Here is an 18119-nt window from a genome sequence, read left to right as displayed (position 1 = left end):
CCTCTCAAGAGAGTGGGAGGGTATTTGAAATAAGACAGGAAGGGAAGGAAGAAGAAGCTGTCTTCTCCCATTTGGACTGAAATCCAAACCTTAGAATGAAATGTGGCTGTAATCCTCACCTTGTATTTTGAGGTAAACATTACCAGTTGCTGTTATTAGGTCTTCCGAACGACGAATTTCAAAATTCAGCAGCGCTCTTCATTATAAACAGCAGGACTGATATGAATGAGGAACAGCAAATAGTACTATATATCAAGCTACTGTTTTCTTTTTGGAAATGCTTCAGTTACCTTTCATAATACATATTTGTATCTGTAATATGTTCGTGACACACAAACCCATGTGTCTTAAGCTGTGTGTTGGAAAGTGACGCTACTGCATGTAAGTGAGAGAAGCCAGCAAAAATACCTGAACGTTTTTTGCTTTCCCCTTTCGGGTTCCTTCCTTGTGTCATCAGGAGCTATTTACTCTGCAGGAGCCTTTCTGCAGTGCACCAGTTCTCTGCTTTTGGTGCACTCTTGGTTAGCAATAGTGTGACTTAATCCATGGGGAATTGGTGGTAGATAGTCTTGCCTCTTGAGCAACGGTGACTGTAGATCCTGTGTTCTTTTTTAGTTTTGTGATTCTATGCAGAACAAACAAAACTTAAAATATTTTCTTGTGTTTATTTTTCTTCTCCTAGATCTTGTTTTGGAACCGAATGTGTCTTGAGAGTCTCTTGCTGCTGCTCTCCAGCACATAATAGTTCCCTTGCACACGGAATCAGTTCAGTCACACATTGATTAACACAAGATGGATGGAGCTTACAAGATGGAAGATAATACTTCATTAGTGAGAGGGGCTCAGGACATTGCCAAGGTAGTCAAGAAACAGACAGGGAGGAAAGGGAATGCAGTTGTAGAGAAGGCTCAAGATGAATATACGGAAAGATCTTACAATAGAGAATATGATGAATACTATACCCAAGAAGGAAATTACGGTGGGGAGGCGAATGAAGATGAAGGATCAAGTGACGCGACTGAAGGGCATGATGAAGATGATGAGATTTATGAGGGGGAATATCAGGGAATCCCAAATGCGACTCAGAACAAGGATGGGATCGGAGCCTTAGGTCAGCCCGTACGAGACGACTACAAAGATCGTCTTGAACTGGAAACGGAGAGAAAAGCTGATGAAGAAGAATTGGCACAGCAGTATGAGCTCATCATTCAAGAATGTGGGCATGGACGTTTTCAGTGGGCCCTCTTCTTTGTTCTTGGGATGGCGCTGATGGCTGACGGGGTGGAAGTTTTTGTGGTTGGATTTGTATTGCCCAGTGCTGAGACAGACATGTGTATTCCTAATTCTGGATCAGGATGGCTTGGTGAGTATTATTTACATCCTTGCCTGGCTTGTGTCATAAATTAGACAGATATTGTCTAGTATGTATTTGACAGTGCTCCCTCTGATGAAAACAAATAACTATCTTTGCTTTGTTAGCTCTGTGTGTGAGGTTCACAAAATGTATTTTAAGATACCACCATGGCTCTCTTTTGTTTTGTTGTATGTGTAAAAAGAAAAGATTTTCCTCTGCCCTTCGTCATGACCAATAAAAATAAGTAGCTGTTCCTAAATCATAGGACAAAAAACCGCAAAAAAACTGAATCCAGAATAAATATAATATGTTGATAACGTGCTGCATAGCTTAGTATCAAGAAAACATGTCAATACTGTGTAACAAAGAGATGGAAGAAAGAGCCTCATCATTAGGAGCGTTTGAATAGAACTGGGTGCAAGTGGCCTCTCAAAATTATCTATTGTAGTTATAGGCAAAGAAATTGGTGGTGGTGGTGGACCTGGAGGAGGAGAAATTATTGAACACTTTTCTATGGGAGTGGGGCTTTCCATTAGTAGTGGCAGTAGCTCGACTCTGTCACTCTCCCCCTCTGACACTACAAGTGGCAACTGCAGCCAAGTGTGTTGGCAGCCTGGCTGCCATTTTGCATCCTCCTGGCCCTAGTGTCATTCTGGAAGAATGTTGGTGGCAATAACAAAAAATATTATTGGAGAATATCATTTGCTTTTTTTCAAGGGGTGGGGTGTGTGAAAAAGAAAAAGGAAATCCCATAAATTTTCTCAGAAAAATCTGTTTTGAGAAATCTCAGCTCGGTTTGTTTCCATGGGACTTGTGCAGGAATAGTTCAGAGATGTGTTACAAAAGTACTTGAAATGGTGTGCAATTACAAAATGACTGTACATGGTGAGGGGGGAGATTCACTGGTGAGTGAGTGTTTCTAATTCTATGCAGAAGAGCCAATCCCTAGAATTGTAGAGTTGGAAGGGACCACCAGGCTTATCTAGGGCAACCACCTGCAATGCAGGAACTTTTTTGCCCAATGTGGGGCTCAGACCCACGACCCTGAAATTATACTCTACCAACTGAGCTATTCCTTAGTTGACTCTTATTCAAGGTCAAACGGAGCACGGTTCTGTAAAATAATAATAGTCCAAAACATAATTGGCAAGCTGCTGTCCATAGCTGGTTATCACCCAATTTCATATAGCAGGAAAACACTCAATAGGCATAGCAGCAATTTTTAAAGATATACTTTAACTGAGTTCAATTTGCTCTTGTCTTAATTGTTGGCCACCTGGGTGCTGTATGAAAAGCTGCTGATATTCCTGACGGTAGACAGTATATTTTGCCAAAACAGTTGTTCTGCACAGTTTTCAAAACTTCAATGGAGTTTGAATCAGAGAGCATTTGAGTAAGCACTTTGCTACCAAATATCTTTAGGGCAGGTCCAGCATTGCATTGAGCCATTCTGTCCAGAAGTTGGGCTGGAGAAATGGAACACATGTTTGTGCTTCTCAGTGCATAAAGCAAAGCCATAGCTACTAAGGCTGGAGATGGTTTTTCTTGAGAGATGCTTTGTTTCTCATAGTGAGTTTGGCCCCACTGCTAACATTTGTAAAACATGTCTTTAAATCAAGGGTGGGAAACCTGTGGCCCTCAAAGTATTGCTGGACTCCAGCTCCCATCAGCCTTAGTCAGCATGGCCAGTGCTCAGGGATAATGGGAGAAGTAGTCCAACAACATATGGGAGGACAAGGTTTCCAGTCAGTGTTTTAAATCAATACCAAGCTCTGTGAAATAACAGAGAGGTGCATATACACATCATGAGCAGTCCCCCCCCCAAAAAAAACCCTGCCTTTGCTTTTCTGAAAAAAGGATAGTCTGTCCCTTTCTCACCAGAGTATAACATTTTCATTGGATGTGGTTATATTCCCATTTAGCTGTATTTATGGAATTATTCTCCTTTTCTCTGGTATTTGATTATACTGATTTTATACTGCAGTTTTAAGACAATATGCCTTTTTCATGAGCAGCTTGGACATTTCCCTTGGGGAGACAAATGCAGTGCTTTTTTTCTTAAAAAATATATAGGGGTACTCTCATTTTCCTACTCATATAGAAATACTGCCCCTCAATGAGGTCAAACTTAGATTCACAAAATGTTTAGGGGTATGTGTACCCCTGCATCCTCCCAGAAAAAAGCACTGGACAGGTGGATTATAAGTAAATACAAATCTGTGTAGTACGGTGTTACCAGGGGAAACACCCCAACTCTGCAATTGAGTAAGAGCGAACTACTTGCTTTCCCACTCCAGTGATATGTAACTTGCTCAAAATTTCATTTGCTCTATGCCAGTATTAAACTTCCATCTTCGACTACCACTTTAATTATAATACCATTAACCAATGGTCATGTTTCATAGAAATGCAAATATGTTGAAAATAGAAAAAAGCCTTGTTGACTTTGCACACTTAATTAGGTCTCTGTCTTCATTTTTGTGTGTGTGGGCACCTCAGCAGTCTGGGTTTCTTTGGCTGAAAATACATCACAGTTTAAATCATTAGGTGTCACATCTACTTTTGAAACAAAGCTGAAGATCTTTAACACATCATTGAGCTCTCCACAGGCATCATGTTTCGATAATCTTGCACGATAGATAAATCATGGTTTACAAGACCTCATCTATCAAGATGCTGAACTTGTTTATTTGATTTTCGCAGCTCCTGGGAATTCAAAATTCTGAGACTCGAAGCCCCTTTTGGAAGAAAATGTGTCACACATATAAAAACATTTATTAATAAAATATGCTAGAGGGCAAATGTTCATACTATCTGTACTCTTATGGGACACCTAGTTGCCTCCCATCAAAGAGATATTTCAGGTCCCTGCCCACTTTGCTTCAGCTTCTAGTTGCTTCTAGACTAGGGGTAGCCAATATAGTTTCCTCCAGAAATTGTTGGACTCCAATTCCCATCACCCCTAAGTGTGGGCCATGCTTGCTGTGGCTGATGGGAATTGGAGTCCAACAACATCTATAACAATTGTTAACGTGTATCCCATTCATTTTGTCATATTAATTCACTCTCATGCTATATGCACATTGCCGTTTGCTCCAGTGCGCTCCCACAGCTTTCTGAGTTGCCCACAATCTACCTGTGTCTTGCATTTTTTCAAGAAATACTCCTTTGATGTGTTTCTCCTCAAATGAGCTTCCATCTAATTGGAAAATGCAAGCTGTGAATAAACTGAGGTGTGTACATTTCAGACAGCCTTTGTGCATGTGCAGATAACAACTTTCAGTTCAGGAGTTACAGGTGCAGGAAAACAAATCAGGCAATGTGGAAGATATCTGATTTTCAACATCACAATATATCACCAGCTAAATATCATGGTATCTTGATATATCACGATATATGCATATATCTGTGTCGGTAGCAGAGGACCCACCATACCTTCCCAAAGTGGTGGAGGGTGCACTGGGCTTCCCCGTAGCAGAGAGCCTTGCCACGGCTCTGCAGTGGCAGAGGGTCTTGCCATACCTCCCCACAATGGCGGAGAGTGTGCTGCACTTCCTCACAGCAGCCGAGGGCCTTAACGAGGCTTCCTGTGGCGGAGGAGGGCCTTAAATGGTAAAGAAGTAGTAGATTTAATACAAAATATTAAATAAACTTCCATATATTATATTTAATATATTTCCAACCAATTTAAGAGTAGTTTAAGTAATATACTAGTCAAGTTGCATCTGCTTCCCCACTCAGAGGTCTAAGTACAACCTGTGCATGCATAAGTCCCACTGAGTTCAACTAAACTTCTACGTTCCTGGGAATAAGCCTCGTTGAATTCAGTAGGGCTTGACGGGGTGAGCACCTGTTGCTCAGTCCCAGCTCCTGCCAACCTAGCAGTTCGAAAGCATGTCAAAGTGCAAGTAGATAAATAGGTACCACTCTGGCGGGAAGGTAAACGGCGTTTCCGTGTGCTGCTCTGGTTCACCAGAAGCGGCTTAGTCATGCTGGCCACATGACCCGGAAGCTGTCTGCGGACAAATGCCGGCTCCCTCAGCCTATAGAGCGAGATGAGCGCCGCAACCCCAGAGTCGTCTGCGACTGGACCTTACAGTCAGGGATACTTTTAGCTTTAAGTAGAAAGATACCCGGTGAAGACTTTTGTTCACCGGTATATTGCCTTGTTGAAACACTTACCACAATGTTATTTCAATAACGATACTCAAGGGTTTGGCGATTTATTGCACAGCCCTAATGTGCATCTGGTGAAGAGACACGAGCCCTCTCTCTGATGTCTACAGCAGCTTGCAAATGTGACTTCATACGCTGCTGAGGGAAACAACATTGCCATATCTTAAGCCATTAATGTGTATATACTCCCATTTCAAAATGGAGAGACTAAAGTGTTTGAGGCTTCAACCCTCTTTTTCATGGGGAATTGAGAGGCTCACTGAGGCCTGGATGATGTTTTTAGCTTTGGAAGGTGCCTTATACTAGGTCAGTCTGTTTATCCATCTAACTCATCTGCTCTGACTGGCTGTGGTATTCTAGGATCCCAGGTCAGGGTCTTTCCCATGCCTGCTACCTGATGAGAGTGGCAGTAACTTGAATACAGGACCTCTAGCATCTGTTCTTACCACTGATCTATGGCTCTTCCATTTCTCACTGCTCCACAGTATAAATAGGCAGCGCTTCAAAATGCCATGCTTGAAATCTTCAGGCAGACACTTTTTGGTCTAGAACAGATATTTTAATGGAAAGGAATTGATTAAAATAAAGAAAGTTCTGTCAAGGGATGAGGTGTTCTTGTCCAGAAAAGGATGAGATGTACGACAACAATGTGGCATTATATTCATCTAGATGAGCTACCTCAATATATACATGCTAAGAAACGTACTGGGATTCAACAAACGTATCCCAGTAGCACAACGAGACTTCCCCTCCCCTCCTATTCCTACACCTTTCCAAAATTGGGGTGGGGTCAGAGGAAGTCCCAAAGCAGCAGGGGCAGAGAGGTGAATAATTCCATCTGGCAAGCTGAAAAGCTTGCATTGGCAGGGTGATTGCCACAGTGCTACATTTAATTTATCCTGCTTTATGTGCTCTACCCTGAAATGTGAATGATCCCCAGTGTATTGTGCTTCTTTGGATTATACTGCTTGCTTGTCTTACTGAGGCCAAGGATTACGACCTCAGTTCCAGTGAATATTTTTTTATTTTCCCTAGAGGAGCACATTTTGATAGCTAAGGAAATCCCATGTTTGCTTGTGCTGGAATGATTTTTTTCTTTGATGAAAATGAATGTGTCAGCGTTTACTAGACCCAACTTCTGTTGGCATAAGAGAACACAAAGATCTCCCCACCCCACCCCTGCAAAATCAGGCAACATTTTTAAAAGCTCATTTTTTTGCATCAAAGACAGCCAAGTTGGCTGCCTGTGCAAAAATTCTTCTTTATATCACACAGCTAGTCACCTAATAAAAGTTTTCCATTACTTTTGACACATTTAATGCACTGAATTTCATGCTATTGCCAACTTTGGCAGTGCACACATCTACCTCCCCCCCCCCCCTGAAATCTCGGGGACTGTAGTTTATGCCTCACAGAGCTACAACTCCCAGCACCATTAACAAACTACATTTCACAGGATTTTTTTGCAGTGGGGTGAGCTTTTAATTAATGGTGTGTATGCTGCCTTTGTTGGGATTCAAGCCACTATTATTTTTCAGCAACTCACAGGTGGGAAAGCATTGTAAGGTAAAGGTAAAGGGACCACTGACCATTAGGTCCAGTCGTGACCGACTCTGGGGTTGCGGCGCTCATCTCGCTTTATTGGCCGAGGGAGCTGGCATACAGCTTCCGGGTCATGTGGCCAGCATGACTAGGCCGCTTCTGGCGAACCAGAGCAGCGCACGGAAACGCCATTTACCTTCCCGCTGGAGTGGTACCTATTTATCTACTTGCACTTCATGCTTTCGAACTGCTAGGTTGGCAGGAGCAGGGACCGAGCAACGGGAGCTCACGCAGGGATTCGAACCGCCGACCTTCTGATCGGCAAGTCCTAGGCTCTGTGCTTTAACCCACAGCGCCATCCGCATCTTTGCATTGTAAAGCAATGTAGGAAGCATTGTAGGAAGAGACAATTGTCAGCAGAAAGTTGTCCTCATGCAACCCCTGAACATGCTGGTCCTTCATCCAGAATTTTCCCTGTTTGCCAAACAGGGGCTTCTGATATGATGTAGAGACATCCTATGGCCAATTACCGGCTGTAGGGTTTTTGTCTGTGAGTAGAATTAATCCCAGAACATTGCATGGGAAACACATTGTGTTGTTCAGTCACATGCACCATTCATAATCACTCTGAGCTTGGAGTATTGCCATAAAAAGTGCACTTCAAATTGCAGAGTCACACCAATTTGTTACCATGACAGGGTCAATTGAGAACTATGTGAATGCTGTTGCTGCATTTCACATCAAAAGTCTGAGAGGGAGAAAACGTATCAGAGGCACCTCAGTTTCAGAGAAAAGTGAAACCAGGCATTAGAGGCATTACAAAGACTTAACAAAGTAGGCTTTATCTCAGGCTTGTCAGTTAGGATTTTCGCTCTAATGCCAGAGGGAACTATCGGATAAGAGAAGATACCTTCAAAATAATACGTTCAGCGCTAGTACTAAAGCAATCCATCAGTGACTTCATATCATTACCTGGGATTAACTAGGTTTTCGATAACCCTGTTCTGTAGTTGCTGCATCATAGTATCTCATTTTTATAGTACGTAGTAGGGGATGGTTTTGCTTTTACACTCAGGGTGAGAATAGAGACAGAAATACTATTTTTACTGTTCTGCAGTTGTCTTAATTGTAAAAAGTTGGACATAAATCAATATTTGTGTCCATCCAATTAAATGTTACAGTCTCTTAACTACCTGTTAATTTGGCTACTTGAGCAGTAGGGAAGAGACTGAAGTGTGGCATTGTGTGTGTTTAAATCAATAAACTGTTCATTCAGGTATGGCTTTATCTGTGCCAAACTTATTCACAGTGTGGGATTAGAATAGCTCTCACCCACCTCATTTTAAGGCCGCTTTGGATTCTGATTTGTAAGTCACTTTGGAGCGAAACACAATGCATAAAAGGGATCAGGGCAACCCCCTACTAATAATTAGATATATTGGTCTTGTATGCATTGTATTCTGTGTGCCACCATTTCAGTTTCCAAATATCAGGCAATCTGGAGCTGGTGGATAACTTGCAAGGCAGGTAAAAATTATTTTAAAATGCCATAAAGAATATGTGCACATGCAGCTATGAACATGCATATTTATCACATAAACACATATGCATATGTGTGTATATATATATATATATATAGAGAGAGAGAGAGAGTTGTTTGTATACCTAGTGACCTCCTGAGCCTTTATATCCCAATTCAGTCTCTGAGATTATGTGGACGAGCACTGTTAGTTCCCATTCTTCTGTGTTTCAGAAGCCCAGCTAGCTTCAACTAGAAGCCAGCCATCTACTTTTACCAGTTCCATGCTGTGCAATAGTTTTGCTACTATATGTTTCAGATGCCTCTTGAAGATCTTTTTATGCCAGCAGCCTGTTCAATGTTTTATAGTACTCGTCAATTTTCTTGTATACTACCCTGATAATTTATATGAAGGGGCAGTCTGTAAATATTTTTATAAATAAACAAAATAAATTTATATATACACAAACATACTTTTATATGTTTGGCTGCATCCTTAGACTTTTGGAACCCCCCTCTTTAAAGGCATGTTTATTGAAATTAAAATATTCTTGAAGCACAAGCGATAAAGCTGCAGAGTCATTACTATAATGTGCACTGTTATCAGAGAAAACAGCTGTAAGCAAGCATGATCTGTAGTGAGTTTTGTACACTGACCTATCAAGTTTCCCAGCATACAGAAACCTGATCCTCTCTTGTTCATTTCCTCCCTTTTGTTATTAAAGCAATTTAAATAATCCTAGTTTCTGAAACCATTTATAAAGGGTCACATTCTGAGAGCGCACACATGATTTGGAAAATAATCCTGTTGATAACAAAGTTTTCCTGCAACGTAGTTGCATTAGTTAATTGCATGGTATTGATTTATCCACATAACTAATTTTAGCCTGCTGTTTATGGAAAAATTTTGGGTAGGAGATGCTATGTAGCAGGGATAGGGAACGTAGGCTCTGGGACCAAATATGGCCCCCCTGGCCACTCTGTCTGGCTCTTGGGACTTTCCTCAGCTCACATCCCTCACCTGCTCTGCTCCAGCTTACCCTCCCCCCAGCTTAATGTCCCCCTGAACTGTAATAATGTCTCTACCTTGCATGGATGTTGCAGTGGAAAGATGGAGAGGGCCAGTGAGGTGGCCAGTGTTGAACTAGGATCCGGGAGACCAGGGTTCACATCTCTGCTCAGCTATGAAGCTCACTGAGTGACAGTGAGTCAGGCACAGCCCTTCAGTCAACTTCACAGGGTTGTTTTGAGGGCAAAATGGGTAGAGGGCAGACCATGCACACTACATTGAGCTCCTTGTAAGAAAAGGTAGGCTGTAAACCTCTCAACCCCCAAATTTGCTTGCCTTTTCTTTTACTTTCTTGCAGCTGTGTGCCTATAACTAAAAAAGTACAAAATTTTCAGTAAGTCAGAAACAAAGGATGCATATGAGAGGAGTGTTTTTTTCCTTTGCAAATCTGTACTCAAATTACTCACCTACAATAAATGTACATAGTTGTTTTGCAAGTAAATTGTGCCGTGTGTGGGAGCTGAGGAGGAACAGTGAATTAGGAGTTGATATTGAGAACTATGCAATCCTTCCTAATGTAACATATTCTCTTTTGTGTGTTGCAGGTAGCATAGTATACCTTGGGATGATGGTGGGGGCATTCTTCTGGGGAGGCTTGGCAGACAAGGTGGGAAGGAGACAGTCTCTTCTCATATGTATGTCTGTCAATGGATTCTTTGCCTTCCTTTCATCATTTGTCCAGGGCTATGGCTTCTTTCTCTTCTGTCGTTTACTTTCTGGATTTGGGTAAGCCCTTCCTTTATTCCTTCCATTTTCTAATTTAACTTTACCTTTCTCTGTTTTGGGGAAAAGCTTGCTCATTGTTGTTCCCATCCTGCTGTCAAGAACCCAAAGAACCACTGAGGGTACAGTCATACCTTGGTTCTCAAACACCTTGGTACTCATATGTTTTGGCTCCCAAACGCTGCAAACCCGGAAGTAAGTGTTCTGGTTTGTGAACATTTTTCAGAACATCCGACATGGCTTCTGCTCGACTGCAGGAAGCTCCCAGAACAGATTAGGTTCGATAACCAAGGTACCACTGTATTGTGGTTGGGCTTTGTGTTTACTTAGACTTTCTCAATCTGCATTTGCTCTTGTGCCTCGCTGTCCAGACTCTAGGCTGTTGTGCTGTGAGGGTGCCCTGTATGGATAAAGTCCATGCAAAGAAGGGGTCAGTGGTTAAAAAAAGTGAATATTGTTATCCTTTGATCCACATTGGGGTACTTAAAGTGGCATGGCTTGGCTGAAAATCACACTTGCACATCTGTCACTGTATGCCTGAAAGAAAAATTCACACACTGCATAGCTTAGGATTTAACCACCTTGCATTATTATCAGTGGTGATAGATGCAGAGAGCTGAGTATACTTTTAATATTTTACACTAAATTTAACATATTTTATGACACAATATAAATAAATAAAACAGAAAAGTAGTAAGTTACAGTCCCCAAATAATATATATAATAAGGGAGACAGGTGCACTTCACCAGGGAGGGCATTCCACAAATGGGGAACCACCACTGAAAAGGCCCTGTCACAGATCATCATCAACTGCATGTCCCCAGTGGCAGCACCACCAATGAAATCTCACTTGCTGATGGTTGATGTTGGGGGAGGTGCTCTTTTATGGACTTGAGTCCCAAAATATTTAGAAGTTACTGCTTTCTTTCCATCCAGTGTGATACCTCGATTTATTCACCTGCTTAAAGATTTGTGTGGAATACTGACATATCTGAAAATATTATAACATTGTAAAGTAATTTCTCAAGGGTGGTAACAGTGGGATTTAAGTAGTTGTTAAAATTGCAGCAGGGGAGGACATTTGATTTCAAACATTATAGCTTGCCTCTAGTAATGTACAAATAGAATAGACAGCTGTGCCTTGGAGCAGGATTTTGAATTGGGAAAATATAATTTATGTGAAGAAAATATTCCACTATTATAAGTTTAGACTGCTTAGCAAATCAGTTTCAACTATTAATAAGATATACTTTTGTGTTAGATAAACAGGGGTGACTGGAATATGAAAAAGTATTGGAGAATGTCTTCTTAAATAAGGTAACAGAAACACCATACATTTAAGGCACCCTTATACCACTTTAACTTTCATGGCTTCCCCCAAAAGGTCCTGGGAATTGTATTTTGCTAAGGGTGCTGACCTCTCAGACCTACAGTCCCCAAATTCTCAATGTCTGTTAAAATTGTATAAAGGTGCTTTCAATGTCTGGTGTGGATTTGACTGAGTAATGTTATCTGTAACTGCTGTTTTGGCTGCATATTGCTGATGCCTGCAGAAAATGGAAAGGGGATGAATGATAAATCGTGTACATATGCATTGGGTTTTCTGAATAACAAACCAAAGCTGAGCCAGGAAGGAAGGAGGGAAATAGAAAAGATAATTTTGGCACTAGGTTGGAGGGAACTGCTGAGAGGTAGTTTGGTGGTTATCAGATTTTGCAAAATGTGACCATCATTGTGTTCACTAATTCTTGGTAGAACTTCTGTGGCACACGAAATCATAGGGGTTCTAGCAGGGATTGCCAAACACACTGATGGAAAATTTTTCATGAAATGTTATGAATGAGAAGAACCTTATTGGATCAGATCAAAGCATTAGTCCAGGGATGGGGAACCTGTAACCCCCTCTGGGAAGACTTCAGTCCTGATCGTGGCCATACTAGCTGGGGCTCATGGGAGCTAGAGTCCAACAGCCTCTTGGGACCCTAGTTCCCTTATCCAGTCCAACAATCTGTTACCACACTTGTCAGTCAAATGCCATCTGACAAGCTTACAAGTAAGGCACAAGAGCAGCTTTTCTCTCCCATTTGATTCTCCCCAATATCTTGTATGCAAAGATACATTGTTTATGAACATCAGGGTTCTATCTAATTATCATAGCTTGTCAGATGCTGATGTGGTTGCTCGAGAGCAAACAGGCAAGACTCTGACCTGTCTTTATTCTTAGTGCAAGCTATTTACAATGAAGAGTGTCATAAGTTCATGTCTGGCTGAATCACTAGCAGATTCTGGAAGTGGTGGGTTTTTGTACCTCCCCCAGCATAACAGTCGTGTGACCCTCAACCTTCTCCGCCCCTCCCTGCGCCAAAACCTACTGCGCAGAATGGGCGCTGGCAAAGGGGTACTTCCCTCCTCTCCTGTTTGCTCAGGCTCGGTGTTGAAGCTCTCTCTAGCATCCCCTGGTCTCTGCACCTCCTCCCCACTGTAACACACTCCTCCTCCCTGTAACACAACTGCCCTTCCACCTCTCGTCTCTGAGCTGATGGTAGTCCCCTGACATGGCTGATATAAGTTGCTTCCAAAGTCTTTTCATTATACTAACCTTCACTACAGAGAGTGAGTAGCAGGGATATGGGTTACAACTTAAAGAAGGGTATATGCCTATTTCGTAGTAGTGATTGTTTAAGATGCCTGCCCCACAAAGAGCATTGAGAAATGTCCCTTTTTGTCCCTTGTGATCTGTCTTTACAAGCATACACACACCAGGATCCATTCTTTTTCTGGCCATTTTCTTTTCAGGAATCATTCTGTTTCTCTAATGTCAATTTCCAGAGTTTGGAAAGAATGGGGTGCTTTATTTCTGGGAGGAACACACATCGTTTTGGTCTTCGATTATGCAATGCTTTTGCTTAAAACCACAGAGTGATGTGGTATGCGTGTGTGTTTTGTGTTTATGAGCTGCAGCAGAGTACAAAATCTTGCAAAAAGGGACATCCATGCATACTTTTCCAAGTGCATGAATCAATCTTGTATAAATTAATGCAGGAGTACTTTCTCAAACGTTGGGTCAGCCAGGGTCTCGATAACAGTTCAAAGGAACTTGTCCCTTTTGCACAATACAGGGACCCAACGTTAGTCCCAGAGAGCCAAGACACATTTTGAAGTATTCAGTAATCAGTACAAAATGTACCAAAAGGAATCATTGTGAAAAATAGAAATACTTAGGTGGGGTGTAAAAATTTGTCCATTCTCAGGGCGCCATATTGCCAAAGTCCTCCCCTGTCTACTGAAAGCTGCTTGCTTTAACTTGCTAATTGCCCCCCAAAAGTGCTGCAAATGCTTGCTTGGAGAGTTGATTTTCAATACGAAAACCTTGGGAAAACTCCATTACCTAATACTATGCTACTCTACAGATGTTACTGGACTCCAACTCCCCTAAGCCCTAGCAAACATTGCCATTTTTTATTATTTATTTATGAATTGCCTTCTACGTGTGTGTCGAGGCAATTTACAAATGTCAGCCACATCCACACCATACATTTAAAGCATGTAGCTTTCCCCCAAAGAATCCTGGGAACTGTAGTTTGTTAAGTGTGCTGAGATCTGTGGCTCAGTAAAAGGTAAAATACAGTTCCCATGCTTCTTTAGGGGAAGACATGTGCTCTGAATGTATGGTATGGATGTGACCAATTGAAAACCTCTAAAAACAGCAATGTCAGGGATGGCCAGACATAGTAACCCAACACATTACATCAGATACCCCTGCATTATCGTTTTTAAAGTGGCTCTGGAGTAATAATTTGATCAGCTGAATGGTACATGAAATATACTAAATATTAAAACAGAAAATAGCAAAAGCTCCTCAGATATACAGCGGTAAATGTTTAATGCAGTCCCAGTCCTGATTCTGTTGTCCCACATGTCTTTTTAAGCATTATGGTCACTGCTGACATCAGAAATCAAAAGCTTATGGTAATCAAAGGCTTAATTTTAGATGTGAAGAACAGCTTATGTAGAGTGGGAGCTGCTTATCAGTTCTTGTATAGTGATGACAGAAACTCAGAAGTAACACAGTAGTAATGAATAAAAGTGCTCAGGTACCAACTGCACTGCACTTGCCCATGGAATTTAAAAAAATAAACTGGAGTAAAATTCACCCAAACGATGTGAGAAACAGTACAGTATATTATAACCTTTCAACATTTCTACAGTTTTGAATGATAGAGTTCCTTAAGAGATAATGATTTAACAGTTGAGATTGTATTGCCTTCTGCATTTAAATTCAACATATGAGGTCTAAGAACACCCTGATGCAACAGAGGACCATGCAATAACAACTAAACTGTATAGTTTATTTCTTAACCAGAGTTTAGTCCAATAATTCTCAGACATTATTTGAATTTTGTTTGCCTATATCCTGAGTCATAACTGCAGCAAAAGATTTAGTGGCTGTGTTCTTCCAAGCTGCAAAGGCATGATTTGTTTTAAGCCTGTTTCTCTTGCTTCTCTTCTTTGCTAAGTTAATTTCAACAAGCCTCAAATCTTCAAACAAAGGGAAAAACAAACAATGTCTCATTTCTTCAGCAAGCTGGGTCCCCCCACAATGCTCTTACCTCATGTCACTGTAGCTTGGTGAGTGTCTGGGGTGGGATTGTCAAATAAACCATGGCCAAGCAAGGTTATTGCATTCAGTCAAAACGCCAAACTAGACAAAACAAACCATGGTTTGTAAGCCAAAACAAACATTTCACCTTATGGTTGGTTGCTAGAAAATAAACAATGGTTAATGTGCTGGGCTGAGTTTGAACACTGAAGCAAACCACACTTTGAGTAGGCAAACCATAACTTTGTGTTACATACACACTAGGCTGGTGTAGTGAAATAGTTGTTTTGCATGCTACCCGTTAAAGACACACATAAAGACAGTGCTTGTTCATAGTTTCTATTATGGTTGTATTCAATTTATACTCTGTGTTTTCAATTAGGATTGGAGGAGCTGTTCCAGTTGTATTCTCCTATTTTGCTGAAGTTCTTGCTCGAGAAAAACGTGGAGAACACTTAAGTTGGCTTTGCATGTTTTGGATGATTGGGGGCATCTATGCATCCGCCATGGCCTGGGCAATCATCCCTCACTATGGTAAGAAGCATATTTTTTGTTGCATAAAGCTACTGCTATCAATGTACATAAATCCTAAGCCATAATCAATTACAAGGCATTTCAGTGTCAGAATTGATTGTTTTAAAGAAGCAGAATGTGGGGCAAACACTTTACAGCAGGTAGTGGTACTATTGTGATTCGACTTGTCCACACATTTTATGTTCCTAACATATGGTTAACTTAATCTCTAAACAGACATTGGGGTGTGTTTATGAGAGCTATTTTGAAGAGTTCCTTTGTTTTGGCCTCTTATATATTGATAATTGCTCAGTCAGTTCCAGCTGGAAAAAAGGCCTGGTCGTACCCAATCGCTTAGAGGTATATCTCACTTGCATAGAGGACCATGCAAATATATATTTTCAAATCTGGTTTCTACTAGTGTCATTTGACAGAGAAAGGGGTTTATAAATGCATGAGGTCATATAAATATGCATACTCATAACAGTTTAATTTACTATACTTTTTTAGTGTAGGATATTTTATAATAGTCTAAGGTGTGATGGCAAGTTTTATATATTTTATAATTGCAATAATACTTTTCTTTAGCAAAGCTGAGCATAAAAGTAAAATTAAAAGTCATTTTTAAATTATCAAGAGTGAACAACGGTTGCTAACTTTTACAAAATATACATTTTTAAAACTTACCTTAAGGCAAGGTATTTATATACATGATTACAATAAATTGCTTTCAAAGGTTACTTTGCTTTATTTTAGTGTAGATAACTTAGCATTTTTATTGCAATGTTGTCCTCTAACTTGTAAATGTCAGTACTTTGTAGCCTAGAAGTATTTAAAATACCTTTCTGCAATGCATTGAACTAATTTTCTCGTTGGACGAATCTGAGGCTTATCCTACAGCTCTAAGTCAGCCTAATTTAACCTTTCATCGTTGATCTTCAGTTTCATATCTAGGAGCCCATCTGTGTTTTTTTGTTTGGTAGTTCCAAATGTTGTGGCAGATTCATTGGTCAAACTGGCCACCCCAGATCATGGATAACAAAGGATGTAGCTTCCTTATCATAATAAAATGCAAGCTGGGATACAGAAAACTTGCCACAATAATGATTCATTCAATTGACTCCCTCTTCAGGAGCGAACATAACTGGTATAACATAGACATTGGCTGTTGGACACAGACATAGCTTTAAAGACCTTGGTGATGCAGTAAATGATGGGCTGTGTTCGGATAGGAGATACAGGCAATACTGCTTTTGCAGTTTAGGGGAGAATCATATATATTGGAAAGGACAACCCATCCATGAGGCAAGGAATGCATTGCCTGCTGCCGCTACTGCTGTGTGTTCCTTGGAGGCTGGATCTGTCGCCTCTTCATCAGCTGCCTCCATGCTGTCTCCTCCCATCCCTACAGATGAAATGGCAGGAGTTGCCCTCTGGGGTCTCCTGGACTCTTCACCTGCCTGGTGTGATTCAGAGCAGGACCCTTTACCATCCATGATTACCTTTGATTCCCACTTCAAGGAACTGAAGTTGATAACATTGATTTGATTTTCTCATTTCCCGATGTAGATCTTTACCCGTCCCCCTTGATCCAGATGTAGACTTTGTTCCCTCCTTGTTCCCGATGTAGATCTTTATTCCCCACTTCTTCCTGATGTAGATTTTCATTCATCACTTCTTCCCTGATGGGAGGGGGCACCACTTTAGGGGTCGCCCCAGGGGCCAAGATGTCTGGGGATGGTCCTGATTTGAAATCATGTTCCACACACAAAAAGAGATGGAGGAGCAACACAGTTGCACAAGATCACATGCCTCCGTCCCTTGGACTGTGTCATTCATGCTAATGCCTGGTCTGCTGCACAGCCTAGCAAGAATCACCACTGGAATCTGCACAATTCTCATGTGGCTTTATGGCATCAGGTGTAGTGAATCCATGTGCTTGCCTCTTGAGGAATATTCCACCTGGAAGTTCCCTTGGGAAAAATAAGGCACTCCATTGTTTTCAGCATTAACTGTATCAGCAAATTATAAGGTCCTTGTTCTAGCTAAATTCCAATGAAAATAATTACGCAATACATAATAACACAAATGCTTATCTCTCACTTAGCATGAATTAAGGTACATATTGAGATGAAGCCTATTTATACTGGAGTTTGAATTTTTTAATGGAGGTATGTTATCATTCCTTGTAGCTCTTTGAGCTAAAGAGATTCCAGTACCAAGTCACACTGGATGCAATGTTGGGCTGGATGGGTGCTAGTAAACTGAAATTGAATCCTTGTCAGATGGAAATCCTGTGGGTGGGTGGCTCCCAAGTGTGGGAATTCGGCACTTTGCCTGTTCAGAATGTGGTTGCACTATCTTTGAATGAACATGTGCACAGTCTTGGAGTGTTCCTGGGTTTGTCACTGTTGCTAGAGGCCCAAGTCACCTTAGGATTTATCTTTAAGTACAGAAGAAATGTGTAGTGTATCTTACTGTATCACTTCATTAAGCAGTTGTATATTTATGCCATAAAATTTGGTTTATAAAAGTGGTTTACACAATATAAAACAGTAAAATCAATTTTAAAAATTGCAACCTTATTTTAAAACATACAAAACTTAAAAAACAGATTAAAGT

The 18119-nt window shown here is 41.0% G+C and overlaps 1 protein-coding gene across 1 annotated transcript in view; it reads left to right on the top strand.

Annotated features, from left to right (window-relative positions):
• SV2C (synaptic vesicle glycoprotein 2C) overlaps positions 1-18119 on the top strand; it is a 94867-nt gene that overhangs the window by 25299 nt on the left and 51449 nt on the right. The window contains exons 2-4 of the mRNA XM_082191916.1: positions 683-1363; positions 10206-10386; positions 15367-15518. Coding sequence (XP_082048042.1) covers positions 793-1363; positions 10206-10386; positions 15367-15518 — 904 coding nt within the window. The 5' untranslated portion in view covers positions 683-792. The remainder of the gene's footprint in view (positions 1-682; positions 1364-10205; positions 10387-15366; positions 15519-18119) is intronic.

Source organism: Podarcis vaucheri (genome assembly GCF_965113315.1).
Source record: "Podarcis vaucheri genome assembly, chromosome: 11".
Classification (NCBI taxonomy): Eukaryota; Metazoa; Chordata; class Lepidosauria; order Squamata; family Lacertidae; genus Podarcis; species Podarcis vaucheri.
Note: the sequence above shows the minus strand (reverse complement) of the source record. Positions and strands in the feature narration are given on the sequence as shown.